General features: G+C 37.8%; 1 protein-coding gene across 1 annotated transcript in view; it reads left to right on the forward strand.

Annotated features, from left to right (window-relative positions):
• UBE3D (ubiquitin protein ligase E3D) overlaps window positions 1–24,379 on the forward strand; it is a 79,028-nt gene extending 54,649 nt beyond the window's left edge. The window contains exon 10 of the mRNA XM_039729441.1: window positions 23,211–24,379. Within this exon, the coding sequence (XP_039585375.1) occupies window positions 23,211–23,231 (21 nt within the window). The 3' untranslated portion in view covers window positions 23,232–24,379. The remainder of the gene's footprint in view (window positions 1–23,210) is intronic.
• Window positions 24,380–26,106: the final 1,727 nt, after the last annotated feature.

Raw genomic sequence — 26,106 nt, forward strand, 5'->3', positions numbered from 1 at the left:
CCCTCCAAAACCTTGGCATCTGTGATAATCTTAGCTCTACCCAGACTGCAATTAATAGCTTGATTTATGTGAGGTGCAAGTGTCAATATTGTAGCTAAAAATGCACCGAAATCACATTATCAGCTACAAAGAGCTCTTTTGCTTTAAAAATAATACTGAGATGTTGGATAACAATGATTCTGTAATGGAGGTTTTCCTGAGAAGTTAATGTTGTTATGCTGTGTGTTTTGTGAATGTGTTATGTTTTTTCCATAATTGTTATGGAAAGATACAACATTGTTCATTTCCATTAAGAGTCTGGATGGAAGCTTTGAAGCTACTTCAGGAGTCCAGAAAGCTCTGTAGAATAAAAGATGTATTTATAAGGATGATTCTTAGTAGGTTTAGAAGTGCTTTAAAAACAGATGGCTACAACTCTCTTAGATTTCAGCTATAGGCTGGAGTAGATATGATGTTATCACAAATTACAAGATTTTGAGGAATCCTGAGGGAGTTTGTCAATAAATTCTAGCATTTTATTAACAGACAGGTCAGCTTGCCAAGGCACTTAGAGCAGCTCAGGAGTGTTACACGTTGAAGAGTTGGAAACAGTAATAATGTCTTCAAGAAGACAAATGGACAAATAAACAGAAGGCTGTAAACCCAGAGCTTTATAATTGAATCGATGACTTGACTATGATAAAGTACATGGTGGACAAAGAGGAAGAGGGCTGTTAAGTTCTCCTCTTTTTATTGTCAGTTGAAAATGAGTCTGGAATGGATCTTTTGGTGGAGAAGTCACTAATGCCTCCAGTGAGAAACATACAATTTGCCTTCCCTCAGAAGCTGAAGTCCATCATTCTGTTGCAATGTCAGTAGAGAGTAGTGTGCTCTAAATCTTCGTGCTTAAATCATAGGTCTGTTCCAGGAGTGGTGGCTGATGACAAATGGTACTGCTTGAAAGCTTCTGCTTTTTAAAGAAGAAAACTCTGGATTTTAGGAAAGCTAGAATGGGCAGAAACATGGCAGGGGGGAACAGGACAGAGCACTGTCTGTCCAGGAGTAGGAAAAAACCTGAAGGGAAGTGTAAGAGATGAGATAGACCAACTACCTTTTTACTAGTCTGGTGATGTTCTTGTTGACATAGTGACTGGCTAAAAAAAGGACAAGATTATTTCCTTCTCTAAGTTGTTTGCTGCTTTGATCTGTAGAAAAGATCAGTTGTGTGAATATTTCTTTGTAATAGCTCCACTGCTTTTGATATAAAGGAAGCTGGTTTACACATTGGGAGTGTGTGGAGGTATCTCAGCCAATGCATTTTATAGAGCTCCTAAAATAAGATTTGGAATATTCCCGTGGGAAGAAAGAGAAGGGCAAAAAGGTGTATAAGCATTAACACAACCTACTGAAATAAGGAGACTGTTTAGCATCCAATAGAAAGCTGTCATGCCTTGAGGTGAAAAGTGGCAACCATTTAGCAATATGTAGAAAAACTTGCAGAAATCTGAAGATGCTGTAGCAGAGTGAGATCACAGGGAGTGTTGGGTGGGCAGAATGTGGTTGCTGTTTGGACTTTTGCCAGGCATTTTGGTTAAAGTTTCTTCATCTGTCTCCCAGAAGCTTGACAAGTAAAATAGGAAGTGATTCTGCCTTACAGAAAGAAAGAAAGTAATTATTCCTATATAGCTAATGTAAACTAAAAAAGCTTGGTATATAGAGAAAGAGGCTATTTTAACACACCAGTTCCCAGTCTCCATTGTTTTTGTGAGCTAGCTGTGGCACTGTAGATAAATGAAACCAGATCAGGGAGCTATATTTCTTCTATTGCTTTTAGTGAGCTTGAGTTTTATATGGAAAACAGAAAAAAAATATTAAGCACCTGGGCATGGGAAAGAATCTTGCCTGAAAATTTGTACACGTAAAGACGTTATTTTAATAGTACTGAATATTTTGGCTACTCAGTCCACTTTCAAGTTCTTCCAGAATGCCTGGCATTTCTAAATATTACCCTGAAAATGATTGAACATTTTACTGTTCAGATGTTCTCACCTCCTCTGACTGGTGCTGCTGACCCTTGTTCTGCTTCTTATCAATAACTGTATACCTGCATAATTCAGCTTTAAATAAAAGGTTTTCTTGCTGTTGATGCTCCAGTCTTTGACATATTTTCTATTTTCATATGCCCTACCAAATTTAAAAAAGGCTATTATTGTGTAATGGGGGGTGACTAGCTAACATATTTCTTTCTTAACTCACCAGAGAGCTTGCAGCTGACTTTTTATTTAATGTTTTCATACAAAGTCTATTTCATTCATCATTTGCTAGATTTACAGAATTTAAATTCTAGGACTGTCTTGTTTCCCAATTTGTTAACCACTTTGAGTTTCACACAATGATGAGTTTCCATGTTACTTACTCATTTTTATTAGATACAAATTGTCTTTGTTTCCATGCCATTTATGAGCAGACAGCTCTGTAATTCTTGCACCTTTTCCCTGTTTAGATACTAATTTTTAATGCTTACAGTTACCTAATTGTATTTTCTTCTTTTCAAGTATGAGAGGGGAACAACAGGGCTTTATATCTGTCTTTGTAGCAAAATAAAATCAAGTGTACTTCTTAAACTTTAAAAAAACAAAAAAAAAGGTCCACACAGAAACATTCATATTTCACTTTGCCTTCTCTGCTTGCACAGAAAGGAAATGCATTTTCAGCTGTATTTTTGTGGAGCAGTAGCTAATGACTAGTCAAATTAATCATAAGTGTCTATTCTGCATGATTGTCCTGAGGATATATTCCTTTACGTGACTGCTTTTCCTATTTTAAGGTAGGATGTATAATGTGACTAAATAATGTCTGTAAAACTACTGTATTCTGTCCTGTATGCTTTTACAAGTCTGAGCTACATGGCTCAATGCTAAGATTGATTTAGAAAGATCTACTGAGTCTTACTCTATGTTTTTAGGCCACTCCTGTGTGAGGAGTTCGGGGAGAGACCATTCTCCCATTTGCCTGGTAATTAGATCATCTTCTGAGGACTCTAGCATTCAACAAGGTTGTATCTACAACACTAGATTTAGATGAAGCAGAGCTCTGATTCCACCTGGAAATGATTGTGCTCCTGTAATTTAGTTAAAATGAGCTGTCAGAAGTGAGACAGTGTTTACGTATTTTTTAAGTGTAGCTCAGAAGCTGGAGAAAACCCTAGTGACACTTCGTAGCTAATAATTTTATGTAAGCCTTTCCTGCGAAGGCAGAGCATGCAGTCCTAATACAAAACAATGAAGAAGTCAAGAGGGACTCTCTTACAGCAATACTGATACTGGTTAAAGTACTAATACTTACTAAAGTGGAGTGTCACTGTTGGATTATACTCCTTTCCCAACCTACATTCATAGATAATTTACAAAGCAGCTGTATGCCATAATTAAATATGGCATATTTAATATGATCCCAGTATGATTCTCAAAACCCTATAATTTTTTTTTTTACAACAAGGTAATATCTTGAAGAAGATGCAAGTCACAGAAAAAGAATTTCATGTAAAGATATTATCTTAATCTTACATGTTACTCTGTTTATGCAGAAGTGACTTGTCAGTCCAGTTTTCACCATGCCAATAAAAATTGCCAGGACTTTGGATTACCTAGAGTTCTCATTCAAATGAACAAATACTGAGTGGTTTTTAAAGTTAGGTAATCATTTGGGGTGTCCAGCTGAGGACTTAGGAGCCTTTTTCTCATCTTGTAAACTTAAAAATTCTAGTGGTGGTCCTTTGCTTTAATTAGTTTGTGTGGTATTACAGAAATTCACCTGAAGCATTTGTGGTGATAGCTCAACATTGTAGGCAAGCACCTGAACCTTTTGAAGTTAATATCAAAACTCTCTTTGGCTTCAGTGGTGCAGAACTGGCCTGCAAATGAATAAACCAGCCAGCTGGATATATTGTAGAGAAATAATTATTGCAGACTCTGAAAGTTCCTCATTAACACTATTGCATGTGAACTTTGCAAGCAAATGCTTGAAGCTAATCTCCAATAGCTATTTGTTAGACAAGTGAATTAATAGCTGTGGCTGCTGGTTCATGCAGAGGGTTCTCTGTTGGGTTTTTTTTTGTTCTTTATTTGAAGACTTCAATCAGTATAAATGATTTAAAGGCCTCACTCCACTAGATGGGGAAAAGATGCTTATAATGTAGTACTTGCTTACACTCTGCAGTTATTGATATGATATAATATTTTTACACTTGGGTAAGTATAGATTTTGAATAAAAGAATTTAATTAACACTGAATAAATGTTCCTCATAAGGGAAAAATTCTCCATTTCTATTTCATTAATGCTTCATGCTTCTAGCAGTTAACTAATTTAATTTCACTCCTGGTGTTCAAGGTCTGTGCTTTTCTTTCCTTCTGTTTTTCAGTCTTTCTGTCTTTTAAACAGGCTTTATTTGTGTTTTACAGTTGGAAAGAGAAGATCAGCCAGAGATAGAAGATAGGGAAAAGTGCAAGGCATTTTTTTTCCTTTAGTTGGACTTTGTGTAAGGCACAGTGGACATGTATCTATAACTGTGCATAAAAAACATGTAATGTGAAAAAAGTTAAATTTTTGGAAAGTTCCCTGAGATTTAAAAATTAAAAACCCTATTTTAAAAAGTAAGCTACAGGACAGTTAATTATTTTAAATAAGTAAAAGTAGGGAGGATAAAAGTAACCCTTGTACATGTAAACAACCATGCTCATTTAATCTGGCTAAGTAAGGAAATTCAGGGTTTTGGGGGTCAAAATCCCTTTTGAGAGTTGTTTTTAATTGTATATGCAGTACAGTAAAATTTTGAATAAAATGCTTAAATTCAGGACACAAAGTGAGTGATATGATGTGGCAGATGTTCAAAGTGAATAAAAATATCTGCTTATGTTGTGTGTCAAGAAGCAAGGGGTTTAGTGTGAGAAGTCCAGGAGAATGATTGCTCGAGGGGTTTGAGGCAAACAATTTTTCATTTTTATTTTTTTCCACTAACTCAGTGCAGTGTTATTAAAGGTTTTCATGCAGAAATGTTAAGTGCCTGGTGTTGATCTTTGGTAGTTCTTAGTGTTTATCTTATAAAGCTGGTAAAAGTTTGAAGAACTTCAGGTTATTTCTTTCAAATCTTAAGGTCATGCTGTGATCCTCAGCTTTGGAACATTTCTAACATGTTCTTGATAATCATCTTTCTACATTTCTACTAATTTATGCTATTTTTCATTCACTGAACTTTGGGGAATGCTAATTTTTTTTTCTTTATAATGCAGTCAATTATGGTTCAACAGCATATTTTTTTAGTGGCCTTGCCCTAAGGAAGATGTTTTAAACAGTATTTTGGAAGTCATAGAGCAGACCAATGTGCTGTAATAATTATATTTCAATAATCCAAAATGATGCCTCTAGGGAGATAGGACTCCAGTGTATACTTTGTTCATATATGTTTATACTTGATGGTAAAATTGGATCAAAAAATAAGAAAAAGAACTGGAAGAAAGAATCTGAAAAATTGATTCTTCTTGAAGGTCATTAACATTTTCTAAAAAGAAGTTAAAAATGAACGTGAAAATCAAATTGTTAAAGAAATTGTTCTAGCTTTGTTTTGCATAATAAGATTTTTATCTGTACAAGAAAAGTTCTCATAATAATAAAACCTAATTGTTATTTTCATCTGAAACTGGAAAGTGTTCAGTGGCTGGGAAACATTAAAAGAAAAAGAGGGGAGTAGGAAAAAAAGCTTGAAGAGAATAATATGGACTACATGGAGCCATAAGCTGAAGGACAGATTCATACTCTATTGTAATATAAGGAGGTTGCAGAGGAGGAGGGGAAAAGAGAAGGGAAGGCAACCAAAACTGCGAGTTTTAATTCTGAAGTATTTTCTGTCCATATTTGACTAAAGCATCTTTCAAGTGAATGAAGGAAGTTGATTTATAAAAATAAACTGAGGCAGCAAAATTAAGAGGGAATGTGAAATTTACACAGCCTAAATGCCCCAGAAAGAGCATAGTAGACAAAGTCCAGTTTGTAAGTTTTGTAAAACATTTGAACCATTTGTGTTCAAGGATGCCTTAGAACTACTAAACTTTGTTAATTAGCTGGTTCACTTAAAAAATGCATGCAACAAAAATACATTTACAGAGTTACAGAGTCGTTGAGGTTGGACATGACATCTTGCTATCATCTAGCCAAGTGAATGAGGAAGTTGATTTACAAAAATAAACTTAGGCAGCAAAATTAAGAGGGAATGTGAAATTTACACAGCCTAAATGCCCCAGAAAGAGCATAGTAGACAAAGTCCAGTTTGTATGTTTTGTAAAACATTTGAACCATTTGTGTTCAAGGATGCCTTAGAACTACTAAACTTTGTTAATTAGCTGGTTCACTTAAAAAATGCATGCAACAAAAATACATTTACAGAGTCACAGAGTCGTTGAGGTTGGACATGACATCTTGCTATCATCTAGTCCAACCCCCTGCTAAAGCAGTCAGCTAGAGCAGGTTTCCCAGGACCACGCCAGCTGGGTTTTAAATGCATGCAAGGATGAAGACTCCACAACCTCCCTGGGCAGCCTGTGCCAGAGAGTTCTGCTCTCTTGCATTCAGAAAGTGTTCAGAAGGAATTTCATGCTCTTTAATTTGTGCTTATTGCCTCTTGTCCTGTTAGCAGGCACTACTGGGAAGAGTCTGCCTCTCTCATCTTCACTCTCTCCCATCAGATATTTTTACACATTGATATGATCCCCTTGGACCTTCTCTTGTCCAGGCTGAACAGTCCCATCTCTCAGCCTCTCCTCATATGAAAGACACTCCAATATCTTAGTCATCCTCATGGTCCTTTCTTAGCCTGTTCTTAGCCTTTTCCTCACTTCATTAAGTCCATAGCTTTCTTTTACTGGGGAGCCCAGACCTGAGCCAACCAGTACGGATGTGACCTTACAGTGCTGATTTGGGGTGAAGGATGACCTCCCTCAACTTGCTAGCAACACTTTTCCTGATGCAGATGTATGCCTACTATGTTCTGTTACCTGGTCCTCCTTCATGAAGAGTAAGTCTTCTTTCAGCCTTCCCTACTGGTCTCAGGGGACTGGGATTCTTGCAGGCTGATGATCAGTAAAGACTGAGACAAAAAGGGCACTGAGTACCTCAGCCTTTCAGTGTCTTTTGTCAGTAGGGCCTCGGGCACCGTGCAGGCAAATGCTGTGCTACTCACTGCTTGTGTGTCTCTGAGAATCTGGAAGGAGCTGCTCCTGGCTCACTCATTTCTCAGCCTCTGCTGACTTAGTTTGCTGTCTATGGTGATGGCTGTTGTTGCAGGCAGCTATTTGACTGGGGTGAGTAGGGACCCAAAGAAGCCATTCAGTTTCTGAGGTGTAGGGTTGATGGCACCTGTTAGATGTTGCACTAGATCTCTGCAGTGATGCTTAGGTCAGGAGTGAATATTGGTTTGACAGTAGTCTCTAAATAATTGCATTATCCTAGCTCAATGAGACAGGTAGTCCCTATGTATCCCATACATGTGTGCAGTTAATGTCTTTGTCTGATACCAGTGTTTTAACATCTGTTTCATTTTTGAAATGGGTCTCATTTCAGCCAGTTATCCAGGCTGCTGTCAAAGCCCATGTGTGAGCTGTGCTTTGCAGTGATAAATGAGTACAACTTGTATCATTATCTGTTTATTTTTTTTTTGTTTGGATCCCATTTCAGAATGTGATGGGTGGCCTACTTTTATGGGGATGAAATATTATTTTCCTTTCTTTTGTGACATAATGGGTCTTGTAAACAGTTGCACAGTGTTTTAGAGTAGGTGGCATTATTAGGATGGATATTAGTTATTTTGGGGATGCTGATACATCAACTCTGCATTTGTCTCTTGAATCCTCCTAATCTCTTGCTAATTATAGTTGGTCTTGTGGGGAATCAGCTTCCTAAGTTAAACAGACCAGTGTAACATACAGTGTTTCTGGAGTGTGTTCAGGTGAGAACTGGTTTATATCACCTAATTCCATGTTCACAACCCCCGGATTACTTCACAGTTCTGTGGTGGGCATATGCTAGTGCTGTTACCTACACTCCTATTTGGGAGCAAGCTTCCAAATCCCTGAAAGTAAGTAAGTTCCTTTCTCTTCTGTTTCTAGGCTTATTGAGCAAATTTGTTCATTTCTTTCTGCTTTAAGATTTTTTTGTCTTTTTTTTTTCAGATGATTGATACATTTCCTCTGTTCTATCCCATTGCATTTTTAAAAAATCAGATATAAGCTTTTCAGCAGATTCTGTGATTACTCCTACATCAGTTATCTGAAACTGAGAAGAGCTTGTGCAGATTTTTTTCTGGTTGACTATTTTGCTTACCTAAAAAAGTCTCCCTCCCATCTTATTTTTCTTTTGTCTTTTCTTCTCCCCACCTGCTGGCTCCTGAAAATTGGAAATGTGAGAGGCCTTGTCTGAGCATTGGATTAAGAGCCAGGAAATCCTTACTCTTTCCATGACTCATTGTGTGTGTTCTTGGGCAATCTGTTACTATTACAGATAAAAGCTGTGCATAGCACTTGGCTGAAAAATTAAAAGCATGGTGCATGATTTGAGGAGATTATTTCAAATTTCAGTCAAAGCATGGCAAAGGTGGACAAAAAAGAGGCTGCAGAAAGTGAGTATGGGGGGAAACAGTTTGTTTATGAGCTCCATAAAATGGTTATAAAGGGAGATAGGTAATGCTCACAGGAATTTCTGTCTTTTTAACCCTTTGGTTCTGTCACAAAGCAAGCATATGCTGTGGTGGTAGATGGAGACACATTCCTCAATTTCAGAGCTGATATGTTCTTATTAGAAATGAAATGGGTAAATAAGAGTGATGGAAGAGGAGAGGGTGCTCTGTTCAATAGATGCACCTGCACTCCACTTTTTAAATCCAGTTCTCTGAAGGTTTTCTTAGGAGATTGCTTTGGTGGTTGTGTTTAAATATGTGTAAATGCCTGAGGTTTTCCTGAGTGTTTGCTTAATTTTTGTTACAGTTCACATCTTTAAGGATGTGAACTCTTCCTCACAATTTAGAAGTAACAGAGATCTTTGGAGAGAGCAAAGGTCTGGAGCTTCTAGGCAGGGTCACGTGGAGGTCAGAGAAGACATATGGAATAATTTACTTATATTTTCCATGATAAATCAGACATGAAAATAACTTCAAGTAATGGAATATGATTATGATATGATTGATATGATATATGATATGATATGGAAAGCTGCCTTCTGTATCCTGCTTCCTTATATGACTTCTCTATATAAAGCTGAATATGGTGAAAAGCTGCCTATGGAACCTGCTGCTTCCAGAGTGTATTTGCAGATGTTTTAATACCATGTCTATTCAGTGTTCATCCACATGACATTGCCTATACCTTTATTTTAACTATTTAATGATCTGTACATCAGCTCCCATTGCTGTGGTATTGAGGGTAGTAGTTTTCTATTCAGCAGCAACCCATCTAATCTAAGGTAGCCTTTCTATTTCCCCCAGCCTCTTGTTCGTGTAACCTTGTCTCTTCCTTCTGCCTCCTTGGCATTATCCAGTGACTATGCAGCTGTGCCAACACAGTGGGGAGGAAGTATGCAAGAGTGTTTGGTTACTGCTTAACCTTCCACTAAAGAAAGGCATACTTTCTGGTGAAATACATTAGTGAAGGCTGCTGGGGTCCTTGAATAATCTTTGATATTTCAGTTGGTGAGGAAAAAAGGCTGTGCTTGGGATGAGTGTTCAGCTTTGAATTATTAAATGCCTATGTGTGGGGTTTATTCCTCTTTTTTGAATAGTCATGGTTAATTGAGAAGAGCTATATCAAGGTTCTGAGATTCAGAATCTTCCAGTGATGCTACAGTATGCAAAAGGTCAGTCCTGTCCCTGGAGTGGAAGTTTCTGTCCTGATGCCAGTGAGTGGGGTCAGTCTGACCTCTTCTTGAGTGTTAATTTCCATTTCCCACTGCTGCTGCTCTTCTGACCTGCTGGGATAGGAATCTGATGAAGAGGCTGGTTCAGAAAGGGTTTTGCTCTGGATTCTGTGCTATCAGATGTTTATCCTAGATTCTGTGAGCAGTTTTTACTTCGCAGTAATTGGTCTGGTTTATAGCTGGGACCTCATGGAATTCTTGTACTTCATTAAATTTAATCCTGTTACTGCACATAACATTATGGATCATCAGTGTGTCAACTGTCTTAAGATCTCCCTGATTCCTTGTGCAGCCCTTCCTTTTGGAAGGCAAATTAACTTTCAATTGCCATTAATTGATGCATTCATCAAAATTTTCTAAATCTGTCCTGATAGAGAGTAAGTATTTAAAATTGTCTGGTGCCTGTCAGAGGCAGGAATCCATAAGCTATTTATGAGTCTAGATTGACTCCCATAAGCACTTCACCACATGAATAATTGCCTCCCTTGGACAACAGAGGTGTTCCAATGTGTGTACAGAATCAAAGATCCACTTTGATTCAAAGTTCAACTTTGGAATAACCATGTTATTATTGAGGAAATCATTAGAATCAAAAGGATGAGGAAATTTGTCTCTGGTCAAAATTGTTTTCTCAGTATTGTTTTTAAAGAGAATTCTCTGTCATTACTTGTTTAAAAATCTTACTCTTTTGCTAATTTAATAGACTTCTCTCTCATGGGTGACTACTAACAAGAAATACTTAGAAAGGATGCAATTTAAATATACTGAAGTCGAAGTTAATTGCATTAAACCTTCTTAAAATGCAAGAATCATATAATACCAGGAAAATAAACATCTAGCATACAGAAATTACATTACTACATTCCTTCTCTCAGTTGTTCTACAGGCACACTTTTTCATAATGAAAGACATAGGGACTTGAATATAGTTTAGACAACCATTTGAATTTTTTACAATGTTATCAGTCAGACTTTTGACTTTTGAGGTTCAGTCATGCTGAGAGTTCCCAGAGCTGAGGGCTCATGCTGCCCATGGAGAGTATTGCCAGTATCTCCATAGTTAAATTATATTTATTTTGTACACCACGTCTACTCTCACAAGAATGTGGCAATAAACATAGTAGTAGCAAACCTCATACCTCTTTCAACACCTACTTCCCCCCAGATCTTTGCTTTTAAAAATCTTCACTTTACTTTTACTTTAGTATAAAATTAATAATAAACCTTGATGAAAAGAAGTTTAACTTGCAGGATTGATGTTTGAACACAGTCTGCTTTCAAAAAAACAAACTACTTGAAAGCTTATATTTTCAATTATCTTATTGCTACAGGAAAAATATTCTAAAAATGGTAAATACTGTATTTTCTTGTGAAGCTTCAAGGTCAGTAACGGTTCTTTTTACCAAGAAAACATGTTTTCATTAGTTTGAACCTTAAAATGGATGGTTTCAGCTTTTGTTCTCATTGCAGCTGGCAAAAGAATTTACTCAATCCCTAGAAATAAAAATCAGTTTGACCTAGTAATGGCTACAGGAATCTTAGACACCAGAAATCCACACTGTAAAAATACCTGATATGATTTAGGAGCTCAAATCTCACTGAGAGTGGCCTTAAAATCCTACATCCTTTAGAGGCTTTGAAAATGTTTTATTACCCAGCCAGTATTAAGCAGTGTTTACTGAATGCTTGGCCATTTAATAGGCATCATGAGATTTTACAGGAACGGGATGACCTGGGACCAAAGTATAGCCCTGCTTAGACTCTGTCCCCCTGGGAATGAATCATATTAGGAAAAGATATTTTCCTAAATATCCCTTCGTTATTGTCGTTTTGTTTTCTTCTGTGTGTCTCTCTATTTCACAGGATACAAATGAATGCCTTATATAATTTTTTTTTTCCTTCATCTTCTTGGTTTGTGCTTTTATTGCAGCCCTATCATCTTCCAAACACCTGTTCCTGTTTTAACTGAGTCTTAATCTCTTGCCAAAAGCTGAACTCTGGTAGGAACGCAGTAGTCCCAATAAGGTGTTAAAAATAAAATAGTAGTTGATACTTAAATACCCATTTATATACACAAACAAATTAATCCTCATACCTCATGCAGGGAGGTATTTATTCTCATTCCAGCTTTAATTGCCAGGAAGCAAAGAGAGAATTTAAGCAGCTAATTTTCCAAACTTGCTTTTTTTTTCCATGAAGTTTTCAAAAGATAACCTGATGAAGATATGTGTTCAACCTATCTAGTTTTAAAGTGTTACATAACAGTGCCACATTCTCCTTTAATCTCCTCTACTGTTTTGTTTAGAGTTAAGGTAGATTTGAGTGTTCGGATTGCATGTAAAAATAAAGTTTGTGTGTTAATGTGAGCATATAACCAATCTCTCCATAAAAGATATAATTTATTTCTGTTCTATAATGCACTCATTTTATGTCATGCTCCCTCTGCCCCCTCCTCACATCTTACTGGTATTTGAAATCATATGTCAGGTAGCATTTCAGTTTGATATGTTGAGAAATGGGTGTGCACACAAGAGATGGCCATGTCTGACATTGTGGCAGCATTGAGTATGTGACAAGTTAGCCCAGAAGTTTCAACATGACATCACAGTGTGCTCTGCTCCTGTAGCGTTTGCTGAGGGAGACTCTTAGAAACCCAGTTTACATCTGTGTACTGGTTTCTTTGACATAACTAACTATAAACATTGCAGGATGTGAGGAGGGTAGACTATTTCTTGGCTTCCAGGGTTTGGTAGATTTTCTTTTTAGATAAAAAATACTACAAAAGCAAAATTAAACTGCAATTATACCCTCCAAGCCATCGGCAAGTAGAGAATTAACCAAAGTGGTTGGCTTGTTTCCTTGTGGCCTCTTTGTCTGTAAAGCACCTTACCACAGTAGTTTTTAATACATCTTTTCCTAATAGTCCATTTGAAGGCAGGTCATGTGGCCTCTGGTGCTGCTCAAATTTCCTTTGTCAGTTTTACCTGTCTGTTGGGTTTTCAAAGGCATTTCAGTGTAAGAGATGAGAAGGTTGTCTTCTGATTGGCCTCAAACTGACTCTGAACAGGGACCTAAATTTGGACAAAAAGAGAGACTGATTTTCATTAAGTTAAAATTCAAAGATGCCTTGACCTGCATTAATATCTGATGTCTCTGGCATCTTGCCAGTGGTGAATCCTGGGTATAACTGTATTGCTTTTACTCTGGGAATTAAGGAGAGTGTGATGGAAACCAAATAATTTATTTGGTTGATGCCTGCATGATGCCTTGTTAATGCACCCCAATTACATCTCTTTTATTTAGTGCAAATGCTTGCCTACACTTCAGTTTGTAGCAAGATATATTGCTCTCTCTTCCTTTCTTCTCAGGTTTCCTGTTCAATTCCTCTTTCTCTTTAGCTTTCTACCATACTTCGTCTAAACCTGAAATAATGTAGCCTGCTGTTTTACTCCTATAAAGGGCAAGGAAGTTGAGGGGAGAAAAAAGACAAGAAACATAAGCAAGGAAAGGCATCTCCAGCCAGGCCCTGAAGGGGATTCTGACTTCTAGATTTTACCTGCTGCTGCAGCAGGGAAACAAATAACTATTTTTGTCGTAATCTTGCTTTTCCTGGAGAAACTGTGAGCAAGACTTTATCTCCTACTGCAGTATATCTGACATAGTGCAGGTTGGAGGTAAATCCTGATGAAAGGTGTGTTGTGTGGGTTTAAAGGAGAAGGATTGATTAGGAGTAGTGGTTTAAAATAGGAGAAAAACAATTTGAGTTACTGTGAGGAATGATTCAATAACAGGGAATAATAGAGAAAATGTTAGTTTATGGTGAAGGGATCATTTGAGCAGGAAAATGAAGCTGGTAATAGAAGAATATATTATTCATTTTTCTGGTTTGAATGATGCAGCACTTGAAAGTCACCTTTCTGTTTTAGTGTGCTACAGTATTTCATGTCTAAAAAGAGAGGAAAGGACACATTTTCCAGCTTAGATCCAGCTGTGTTACTGTGTAATAAAGATCTAAAACCACTTCTTCTCTTTCACATATGTTAGTACTTCCCTCTTTTTAAGACATAATAGGATTGAAATAGAGTAAGAGGGTATTTTGGTGAGATAGGGTGCTTCATAAATTTTGTTGCAGAGAATACCACCTAAGAGCATCTAATTGAGAGCAACAGCCATGCAAATGACCAGAACATCTCACATCTGGGTAAGCCAGCATCTAATCAAAGGCATAAGTGCATTGTGTGCTGTGAAACACACCTGACATGCACCATACTTATCAGCTTAATTTTGAGAGAGGAGATTCACTGTTTAAGAGAGGTTATGTGGCCACTTAGCTCACCCTATTTATTCTCTCTGGAATTAGGTACAATTCACTTGCTTTATGGTCAACAAAATAAATCCATATATTTCTCTGTTTAGCCCTTTGTTTTATAAGACGCAGACTGTTCATAGTGCCTGGTTCAGGGCTGTTTTCATCCTCATCTTCAATGCTGGAATACTATAAAAAATGCAGCTGCTGAATGCCACAGCAGCACCAGTGTGTCAGTTCTTTCCCTTTCCGGGGAAGATACAGCAGTATATTATTGATTCTGATCAGCTGAAACAGATTCTCAAGAGTGCAGAGAAATCTAGTGGCACAAGAGCTGCAAAAACAGAGCAAGGGCCCAGAGTGACGTGGCTTTCAGGGAATTGTGCAGGAGCAAGTCCTGCCGTGACAGCAGTCTGTGAGTGTGGAATGACCCACTGGAGTGCAGGGCTTGGAAAGAGTGGCAGACCCACCCTCCTCCAGTTCAGCCTCATGATACACCTTTCTTCAGCAAGGCTGAGAAGTTTGTAGAAGCTGCATCATATGTTTCAATTTGGGCTGTCAGGCATTAATTTCTTCACGTCTCTAGTTTGAGCATACAGCTAGCATGCAGTTAATTGGCACAGCAACTTGCAGTGCCTTGTTTGTTTTAGGTTAACCTGTGTTTCACAACTGCCCATAAATATATGTGCTTAAACAAATGTTTTTCTGCATCAGTTTAAAACGACTTGATGCAGAAATATATGTGCTGCTCTGACTGCATGATTAATTTTAAGTTTGGAGTGTGGTGACTACTGCAGTAAAACCCAAACTTCATCTGGGGTTGACTAAGAAAATCCCAAATTCCATGGGGTTTTCTAGCTCAGTTTGCTTTGTATCAGTAATTGCAATGTAACATTAGTACCCAGTTGCACACTTTGTTATGGTTTACATTCAAGAAAGTGTATGTCAGACTAGCAAAGGTAAATAATACTGCTGTTTCTGTGCCTGTCTTAATAATGGGTACCTCAAGAAGTAACATCTGCCATGGAAGTAAAAATAGTACAGGCTAATGAGGAAGGGTTGGCAGAAAACAAAATAAAGCCATGAAGTTCTGGGGCTTCTAGATGTAAAGAAACAAAAAGATTAATAGCCATCTCATCTTGAAATAAAACAAGCCCAAAAACATTTTTTTTTTTCATAGAAAGGACTACTTGATCTAAAATGTTAAAGAATTGCTTGTCTTCATATCCACTAAAAACATGTAGAGATTTGTTTTCTACTGGTTTTGCAGCTGCCAGTGGTTTTCTCTCTAAAGCTTTGGCAAGTTTCATCATGCAACTGTTAACAATAGCAAAGTGATGCCTTGCAGTACACGTGCACAGCCTGGTACTTCAGAGAAATATCTTGCTTTTCTCATTTATCTCGGTCATGCTTCAAATCTAGCTTCATTATTATAAGAAATCAATACTTTAGGAAGGATTAGGTTGAAAGAATGCATGCTGATTTATAGATGGGTTTATTTCTTAAATCAGGGGGTACATTATCAGATTGAGAAATCATATTTAAAGAGGGAAGCCCTTGCTTTGGTTGAAATTAATTCCACTAGAAATGGAATAAAATTCTCTTTCTGCCGGGTTATTTTGGTTATATTTCACATTTTCTCCAGCTTGGACAGAAGTAATTTATCTGAGTGGTGTTCTAATCAGTTTCTTCCTGCACTGAAGACTGAAAACCCAGAGATGTACAGTGCCTTTCACAGTGTACAGTGGAGGACTTACCTTTCCCCAGCCTTCTCCTAGGAGTTCTGGGGAATTGAGTTAGTGGGCCAGACTGCAAAGCCACCATTCCACATCTCTTTGTTCTTCAACCCAATTTCCAGGGCTTTAGTTTGCTTTTAGTCTTCATGACATAGTCCTGCAGCACAAGGAGTTCTGGGGAATTTTACTCTTCAGATGACAGGTCTGCTGAATCCAGGTTCTTCCCAGCTGTTGTTGCCACCTCTGTTCCTCTGCTTCTGTGGTAGCATTGCACTGACCAAAATTATGTTTCTTGTAAGACCTTAAAGCTGTGTGAAGCACATATTCATTGAGATGTGACATTCCCTGCGGATATATCTGCTAAAGAATGACCTCAACATCCTGTGGAGTGAGTGAGGCAAAGAGTCCTTCACAGAATGTCCCTTTCTCCATACCCAAATCTGAGCCCTGTAGGAGTTAGTGGGCCAGACTGCAAAGCCACCATTCCACATCTCTTTGTTCTTCAACCCAGTTTCCAGGGCTTTAGTTTGCTTTTAGTCTTCATGACATAGTCCTGCAGCACAGTGCTGCTGTGTTTGTCTGAGAGAGTATTCCAGATGTATTTTAGTTTCTTTGGAACTTGAGCATGATAGTGATAGTCTTGAATGCTCTTACATTGACCCTACACATTAGTTTTGTTATTTTGTTAAATATTTTAAACTTGGCTCATACAACTGTATCTGTTCTGTCAATCTGTAGTATTGTTTTAGTGACCTTTTCAAGGGACTTGTATTCCTATAGAGACATTTTTGTTTCTATAGTAAAATATTTGAGACATAGTAACCTAGTGATATGAAGTTATGGTGCTGTGAGCACAGGCTGATGTTCCCTTGGTTTTCTTAGATCAAAAATGTAAAGGAAGGGTAATTAGATAAAACACTTTTTCATGTTCTGGTGCATACTCAAAACCAGACTTCTCACTGCATGGCATTTAAAGCATGTGGAGAAACTTTCCCTGCATGAGAGAACATGAAACAATTATTGTTGACGTGCTGTGTGAAGTGGCTGCCTTTGATGGGCTGTGGAGGGGATATTAGAGCAGCCAAGTGTGCTTATGTGACCTCCATGCCATAGGAGAAACAGGCACTGAGTGACCCAAGGTTCAACTATTATCACAAGAGCCTGGAGTACAGAAGACAAAGAGCTAACCATGAGTGTAACAGAGACCCCTTTGCTGCTGGAGCGTGGCCAGTGAGCTGGAGGCTGCCAGGAGGCCCTATGGGGCAGGTACATAGTGTACTGTCAAGGTAGGCTCATCTCAATGATTGATGGGTTCCATCATCTTGGAGGGCTTTTCCGACCATAATGATTCTGTTTCTGGCTCCTCTCATTCTTCTAGTAGTGAACATGCTGCTTTACTCTCCAATTTCCTCTAAAAATGCCTTTGTTCTCCCCAAAAGCCACCCCAGAGATCCAGGGGTAATATGCAACAGCTTGGTAACATTCATGTCTGGAAAAGACAGCTGCTTTTTTATGGGTCTCTGGATTCAGTGGGAGCAAGTGTAAATATAGCAGTTAATGTTCTCTCACGTCTCTGCTCATCTAATGCCATCTGCTTTGTGTCCATTCATTCACACTGGTGCCAAATGTATTTCTGGAACAGGGTATTTGTGCATCAGCAGGCTTGATCCCAGATTGTTAGGTGAGAACAAATATATAAACTGTATGGTGTGGGTAGACAGGTGAACTCTTAAGATTTAATGTGGCTATTTATAATCAGCTATTGCCAGTAGTGTCTAATCCACAGGGTAATGGTAAGAGTTATAAGTTGTCACTGCTTTTGGTGGTGGGGCAGGAATGGAAGGAGCACTGTTTCCCCTCTGGGAAAAACCTTATTCCTTTGTCTGCTTTGTCCCTTTTCAGCACCTATGGCAACACCAAACTTCTTGCAGAGTTTATCAGAAATCAAATATTTATAGAGCTGGGACCTAGACATGGTGCAAATGCTTTAATCCTCCCACTTGTTGATCTGTCATTATTTTACAGGAGTTAGAAGTGTGTCAGGCAGGGTTATGGCCTTCTCTCTCTGTTTATGCACATTGTCCCTGTAGTGGTATTAGTGCATTATTAAATATGGGGATAAGGGATATGTAGGTTCAGTTATACTCACACAAACACGTTTATGTCACTTTCTCTGATTCTTTTTCCAAGGTAGAAGTGTATTCTATGTACGAGGCATCTTGACTGCAATATAATTGCAACCACACAAGCAGTGGCACTAGCTGTAGTTATTAAGGCTTAAGCCATGACACTTAATACTAGCCATAGCATTTGTAGCAATACAAATCTGGATGTATTAGACTGGTCTGAGGCTTTGAGTATATGTTATCTTTCAAATCCAGCTGTACATGTAGAAAAAAATACTGTCCTCAGCTTTTCACTCTCATTTCCACCATAGATTTGTCTCTTGCCTGTGATCTGCCAGAATTGTTTGTGCAAACCCTCCCTTTCTTGTTTCTAGGATAAACCCATCCGTTCAGTGCTGACCAGAGGGCAGAGTTTGGTACATCAGTCTGATTTCACCAGACAGTAGGAGAAACTCTGAAGTAGTCATTTGTGGGGAGAGAGGAATCATAACTTGCAGCAGAGAGACACCATGAGCCTGTGAGATTAGTATCATCTAGCACAGCTGGATCTAGGAGCAGAGGTCTGCCCACAGCTGTCCTTGTCTTTTTGGGAAGGTTATTCTCTTCCTTGCACATGGATGGCATGGCATTGCTTGATTACCTGTCAGCCTTGAGTGGAAATAAATACAGCATTTGATGTTGATTGTAGGCTGTAGCCTTGCTGGTGTGTAATCAGCGTTTCCTCTGCAGTCGTTTCATCACGCCTGATTTCACACTAGCACATGTGCAGGATTAAAGCATGGCTATCTGTCTATGTACAGACTGTCTGTTGGAGTAGATATGATTTAAGATAGTCATGTAAGTTGTGTTCTTCCAAAACGCAATGTAGCATTATGAACTGGTCATGGTAGTGTTTAAAAATTGTCTAATGTTCAAAGAAGACTGCAGTAAAATGTCTTTTATACATTTAAACCTCAGGTTTGAGCTGGGTGGTGTTTTGTTATTTGTTGTGCAGTGGAAAAAACCATAGCAGTCATATTTTTAGGAAGTATTCAGGGATTTAATTTCTTCTGCTGAAACTGAAGCATACATAACTACTTTCAACCCACTATTTTCCTTTATAGTTATGCAGGAGTAAATTGAAGTACAATTCCCTCTCTAAAACTAAAGAGAAATTCTGTTTCTACATACTTTCGTTTAGCTCTTAGGAGAGACATAGGTATTAAAAATCCTTCATTGTCAGCTTTGAGAAACATACATAGGGATTTTTATGCACCATTCACTTCAACGCCTTAAAAGAGAACAACATAAGAACAATTTCAAAGCTTGTTGTAACCAACATGGGAATGCAACTTTTGATGTATTATTTCCTGTTTTGTGGAAGTAAGAATCCGGCTCCTGGGATGGTTCTTGCAGCTGATTCAAAGATTGAACTTCTTTTTCCTTCCTTAGTTGATTTGCAGATTACATTTCTTTAAAATATGTTGTTTTGCTGCTTCTCTCATGTTCCTGCTTCTCTTACAGCAGTCATCCACTCTGCCAGCTCACCTATTGTTAGCACTTGGTAGAAGAGATTTCTTTTCACCAGCTTCAGCCATCTGAAACCACCTTCTTTAATCTCTAAGTTGGTTAGGTCTCCGTAGTTTAAAAAATATTTTAAGAAGTTGCAATTGTTTTCTTTCACCTTTTACTCCTCGGTGTTTGGACATATTTCACTTGACCAGGTTGCTCATGGAATTTGAACTAGATAATATTTATGGTCTCTTCCACCCCAAACCATTCTATGATTTTCCTGAGAAAGCCAAGAGAAAACATCTTCTAAAATTGTGCATCAGTACCTGAATTTCTTAACTTGTCCTGACTCTGAGAAATTTTAACAAAGCTGATGCTGCTTTATTGTTTACTGAAGGAGTATCTGAGTGCTTTGAGAAGGGGACAATGTGCTCAGGTAAGCTCAGTAAAAAACTGATTAGAGAACTGACTTTTGTTCTGAATTTAGTAATAAACCTTTGTAGATGAGATGTTTGGTACGTTATTTTTCTTTCAAAATGCTCTCACAGCAGTGAAATACTGGATGTGCAGACTTTGCTGAAAGCATGCTATTAAAGCTGGAAGAAGCTAGTAGTTGTCTATCTTGCAGAGAATGTATCCTAATAGATGGAAAACTGGGGGAGAACCAGTTGAGTAATGCCAAATGGGTAATCCCATTTTCCCAACCTATAGTAATTCATTTATTATGTAGAATGTATAATTTACTGCTGTTTAGATATCCAACTGCATCTACAGTAACAGTATAATAAAGGAATATTTATATGCTTCATACTGAACTTTGGATGGATAAGGTGAAATTTCATAAGTGGTTTCGTTTCAGTTGATTTTATTCTGAAGTACTTTCATGGGTTGCAGGTGTTTTTTAAACAGCTTGATTTGCATTTTTTTTTTGCTGGTATGTCAGCTGTAGGGATGATCTAATGTGCTCTTTTCATTCACATTGGTAGTAAATATCAACACAGACAGTAATAATTTATTACTTTTGTTGCTTTTCAGTTTATTGGGCAGTAGGAGAGCCTAGCAGTCTAGGGAGGCATTATGTTGCAAATAACTCTCTTATAAAGGAGAAGTAAAGTGTATTTCATGCATTATAAAATATAGCAAGCAGACATATTAAACAAATATATCCACTCTAATGGCACTTCAAAACTCTGTACAAAGGAGTCTGCAGTCTCAGGTAGAAAAATCTGCTTGAAATTTTGAGTCTTCTGTATTGAGATGGTTATTGCTTTTCTTGATTTTTCTATTTTTTCCTTGCAATGAAGCAAGGACAAATCTCCCACATTGTGTCAATGTGAGTTTTGTCACATTGATTTGACTGGTGCCAGGGTTTCATTCCTAGCCTGTATAGCTTTATGACTTTTGCACAGAGCTAAGATTTTACATTTGCTCATAATTATGTATGTGTCTCTATTCATCTGAGCAACTAAATCATGAGAAAGGTGACAAGAATATTGATTTTGCTTTCAATTTTTGTCTTTGAGGGTGGGAATCTTTGGCACAGTGGATAAATTTCCCTACATGATGACTAGTCTCTGGCTTTTACAACACCCCTTGGTTGAGCTGACAGAAATTATTTTGATGCAGCAGCTTACTGCTGGAAAATGCTGATGGAGCTGAAAAAAACACTTTATGGGAATGTGTCAGTGTGACGAGATTTGCATGGGAAAGGCAGGCCAACTTTCACGCTGGCCAGCCAGCTGATTGCTGGCATGGTTTGCCTATAGACATTGTTGAAAGTGTATGTTCTTAAAATCATAGAATGGTTTGGGTTGGAAGGGACCTTAGAGATCATCTCATTCCAACCTCCCACCACAGGCAGGTTCACCTCCCACTAGATCAGGTTACACAAAGCTCCATCCAGCCTAGCCTTGAGTGCTTCCAGGGATGGGGAATCCTGTTCCAATGGCAGGATGGTTACAGTTCCACATGGGCAACCTGTTCCAATGCCTCACTATCCTTACAATAAAGAATTTCTTCCTTCTGTTTACTATAAGACATGAAAACTTTTGGCTTTGAATTTTAGTTCCAGTTTGGAAGAAGAAAAGAATGATTTGGAAATGTGGGAGATTTCAGGGATCTCAGTTGTGTTGTCTGTACAAACTCTTCCACGGAGTAACTGCAGTTTTCTACTGGTTCATTGCTGTTAGCCTTGGAGTAGCAAAAGAGTGTTCAGGAAGTGAGTTTGCATGATTTTTTTCTATTCTTAACCAAGAATTGTTGTCATGTCATATTTATGCCTTGTAGGTGTGTTACTTAGACATGAATCCTTTGTATGACTGATTCTCTGAGAACCATCTTATGTTAAAAATTGCAGCCTTTTCTTTTTTTCATCCTTTATAGCAGACATATAACTCTCTTAAACATACTCTGGGCACAGGATCCAAAAAGAGTGTTTTAACTCTGTTTTATGCTCTGTTCTGAATACTCAGTGATATTTTATGCTTGCATTTAATTCCTTCTGGTTGATCATGCTTCATGAGTTCTTTTGTCACAGCATTGAGTAGAGTGGTGATTGGGGTCATCTCTGAAAATCTAAAGTTGATGGTAATTTTAATCTTCATTTAAATGACTGTTGAAAGCTCTTGCAGAGAAAAAAGAGGAAGTGTCTGTCTCAGAAGTTCTTTTCTTGTATGTTTTTCATCAGACAGGAGAAATAGGTTGTATCTTTTCAGAAGACAGTTGTGTAACCTGGTAGTCATTTTTCTTTCTTTGTTTTTGCATTTTTATGAAGGCATCTGTACATCTGTTTTTCTGTGTTTGTGATCAACAAAAAATATGTGAAGCAATCTCCTTGTCAGATAACAATGTGGACATGTCATTTCCAGTCAGCTAACTTAGCTTTCTGCATTAGAATACTGCAGATCCTGAAGAAGACTTAACAAAACAAAAACCATACAGGAGAAACTGCTGCATGCATGTGACCAAGAACAAATGAGTTTGGGACAGCAGAAATCTTATAGATCTCTTGTATTTGATAGATCACCGTCCCTCTAAATAGCTGTTAGACAGTTCACTTAGTGCAGTAAAGAGAAGAGGTATATCATTTGCTATCTTCTGATCATATACAAGTATTTGTCTTCTCCCCTCTGGTAAGATTTTGGTTCCTGGTTATTTCAAAATGTAAGACATTTTTCTTTATGACTTTGGACTTCTCATCGTGACTTTGGAATCAGGATTTGACTTAGAGTGACAGCACTGTTCAAACAAACTAATATTCAGACAAAACTGGGAATGTGTCAAAGATTTAATCTTAGCTAGTTTCAAAATACTATCAAATAGCCTTTGAAGTTAGATGAGATAAACATTCTTTGTTATCCTGGGAGGGAAAAAAAAGTTTTAGTTCTGCAACACAGGCAGTGCTTGAGAAAAAAAAGAAAGTTTGAGAATTTTTAGGAGACATGTTAGGTAAAGGAGAAGTGGGAAAAGAACAAATACAGCCTCTATTTTCTCATTGCACTAGTGTGTTATTAAGTAAAAAGATTATTATAATATATAATTTCTGTTGAGGCAAAGAAGCATCTTTGTTTTACCTGCAATGTTGAAATTAATCAGTATTGTTTTTACTTCTTTTTGTAGGTTGCCTTTTTGAAGATGTGAAGAAAGAAGATACCTGTGTTGAAAACTGTTGTTAGATTTATTTTCAGGAGAAATGTGTACAGATAACTTCCAGTGGTGGGACTTTTAGAAGAAAATTCCCTGGCAATACAGAAGAAAATGGGGTGGAGTGGGTGGGTGTATTCTTCATATCTGAATGTGTTTCAAAACCAAAGGCAGAGTTGACTTTTGTATCCAGTGGATTCTTAGATGTCATTCTAAGAGTAACTTACCTGTCACTCCGATGACATCCAGATGGGATGACTATTATCATGTCTTCACTGCTAAAAGGAAATTCCCTGTGTATCTTGTACTGCCTTTACCTGTGTTTTATAGCAATGTATATATCCTGAGGAATGTTCACAACTGGTAGCAAATATTTTAAAATGCCATGGATACTAATGTGAGTTCTTTACCTTCTTTATTCTTGTGAAGTTAGAGGTCCAACTTTAAAACATAAAATCTGCTTTTTGTAAAACTTATGTGTTTATCATGTATATTGTTTCTGCATTAAGATTTGCCTCTCTGCTTAAGGGTAAGGGAAGACAGCATCTGTATTCCTACATCATATGTTTTGGAGAATCAAGGTGTTGTGGTTATTTGGAAAAATTATTATTTCAAGGAAAGTTAATATGCCCCTTACTCGTTAAATGATCCTAACATAGGAAGTGATCCTACAAAGTGTTGGACACCTCAGTTTTACACATCCAAAGACAAGGAGCTGAGGCCTCACAGCACCCACTCTGGGTATAACTTTTCTGATATTATTTTAGTTTTCAGTATTGAAGGAAGAAAAAAAAGTATTCTGACTTTTGTATTCAGGGACTAAATAATCTAGCTCCAAGATATTTTGTCTATGCACCAATGCTGAGTCATTTTATGAATAAAATATTTTTTCTAAATTAGTTTACCATTTGTTCTGCCTGATTTCTGTGACAGTTTCAGCTTCCCATGATGCCTTGAGGAGGCTGGCCGAGAACAGAGGCTAGACAGAGGTAAAGAATAAAGTAGGCATTTAATTAAAGACTTTAATGGATACACCTTGGGCAGGACAAGAGCCTGGCCGGGGCAACACCCAAGATGAACCCAAAATGGTCACCAAAAAAAAGAACTATCGGTCATGAGGTCTCACACTTTTATAAGTTTTGGTCCATTTGCATATTGGGGTTAACTGTCCAATTACCCCTTCAGATTATGAAGTCACATCCTTCTTTTTCTCTTTCTTTAGTCCACTGTTTCTTATGGTCTTGGGCCTGAAACTTGTAATGGTTGTCCTTGGTCTCAAGCTAGAAAAGGAATTGTTTTGTCTACCTACTCTGTGAAGAGAACTTACTAACACTTAGTATGAGGTCAAAACTACACACATAGGCAGCAAGGAATCTAAAAATACGAATGCTAAAACTTCAGGTGTCATCCTTCAGAGGCTTGACAAGGCCTTTGCCTTTTGGAGTCTCTATTTTATATATTTACTAAGAATAGGTACTTAGTAACAGATAAGTAACAATAGTAAACAACTAACAAAAACAAACATCTAAAAATAATAAATATCTAACAACAGATAAATATCTAAGTATCTACGTATGATTCAGCAATTTGCAGAAGGAAATCATTCATACCACACCAAAATATTCCATCTTTTAAATATTTTTCACCATGTGGTGCTCTGATTTGTGGCTCCAACATCAATATTTTGACTATAGCTGAACTTTCTCTTACTTCACACTCTGCACCCACTTTCCACAGTAAAGAGGGGCTAGAAGTTAGCGGGGGGACACAGCAGGGACAGCTCATCTGAATTGGCCAAGGGGATATCTGTACCATACACTGTGCCATACCAGTGAAAGTGGTGGTAGAGGAAGAAGGAGGGAGAGGGGTGTCTTCCAAGTTTGTGCTTGCTCAGAGAATACCTGAGCATTGGTCTGCTTGTGGGGGGTAATGAGCTACTGCCTTTGCATTGCTTGGTTCGTTTATTAAACTGTCTTTCAACTCACAGATTTTCTTGCGTTTTTCTTCCTGTTCTCTGCCCCATCATGCTGTTAAGGGAACGAGGGCATGAGTGAGTAGCCAGATGGGTGCTTGCTTACCTGCTGGTCAGGGTTGACCCACCACAATTCTAAGTAAAGTTGTGAAATCCCCAAAATAAAAAGAATAAATCTCTCTGTTGAAGCTGCCCTCCAATTTGGGGACATTTTCCTTCTCTCAGTGTTCTCAATGGTGACAGTTGCCTGTCTGTGTCTGTACCAGCAGGAGGGCAATTTGACACATTTAGTGTAATTTTTCCCTTTCTTTGATTCTAACTCTGAGACCTCTACTGACATTTAACTACTGAAATTACTGGAAAATATCAGACCACATATGATAATAGATAGTTGTCTCAGATGTCTTTCCATTTGAAAATAGATTAATTGGCCATGTTCAGAAAATAAATGATTGTGTGCTCTCCCAGGTACCAGGCAATATGTTATTCAGAACTCCTATTTCTGAAGACAACTTTATTGGGTCTTTTTCTCCCCTCCTATTTTTTATGCCTATTTTACATTTCCTACTGAGCCAGTAGTGGATTTGAAGTTTGACAGGTTCATTTGACACCTTCTTGAAATCTCTCTGCTTTATAAAAGGAAAACTTGGCCTTTGTTATCTTTGCAGTGAACCACGGGCTCTTATAAAAAATGGACTTAGGTTCAGAAAGACTGTTGAGTTCCCCTCAGCTTCTTCCTTGACCCTTGCCTACCACTAACACTGCTCTTGCCTCCATTTCTCTCCCTGTTGAATAGCATGATATTTTCTTGTTTGCTTATTAACATCAGCATTTTGAGAAGTAGTGTAATCACAAAGTACAATTAGGTACTGTGTTATCTGCTTTGCATCCAGAGTTAGT

The sequence above is a fragment of the Passer montanus genome, unplaced genomic scaffold, assembly GCF_014805655.1.
Source record: "Passer montanus isolate IOZ18808 unplaced genomic scaffold, ASM1480565v1 scaffold11, whole genome shotgun sequence".
Taxonomy (NCBI): Eukaryota; Metazoa; Chordata; class Aves; order Passeriformes; family Passeridae; genus Passer; species Passer montanus.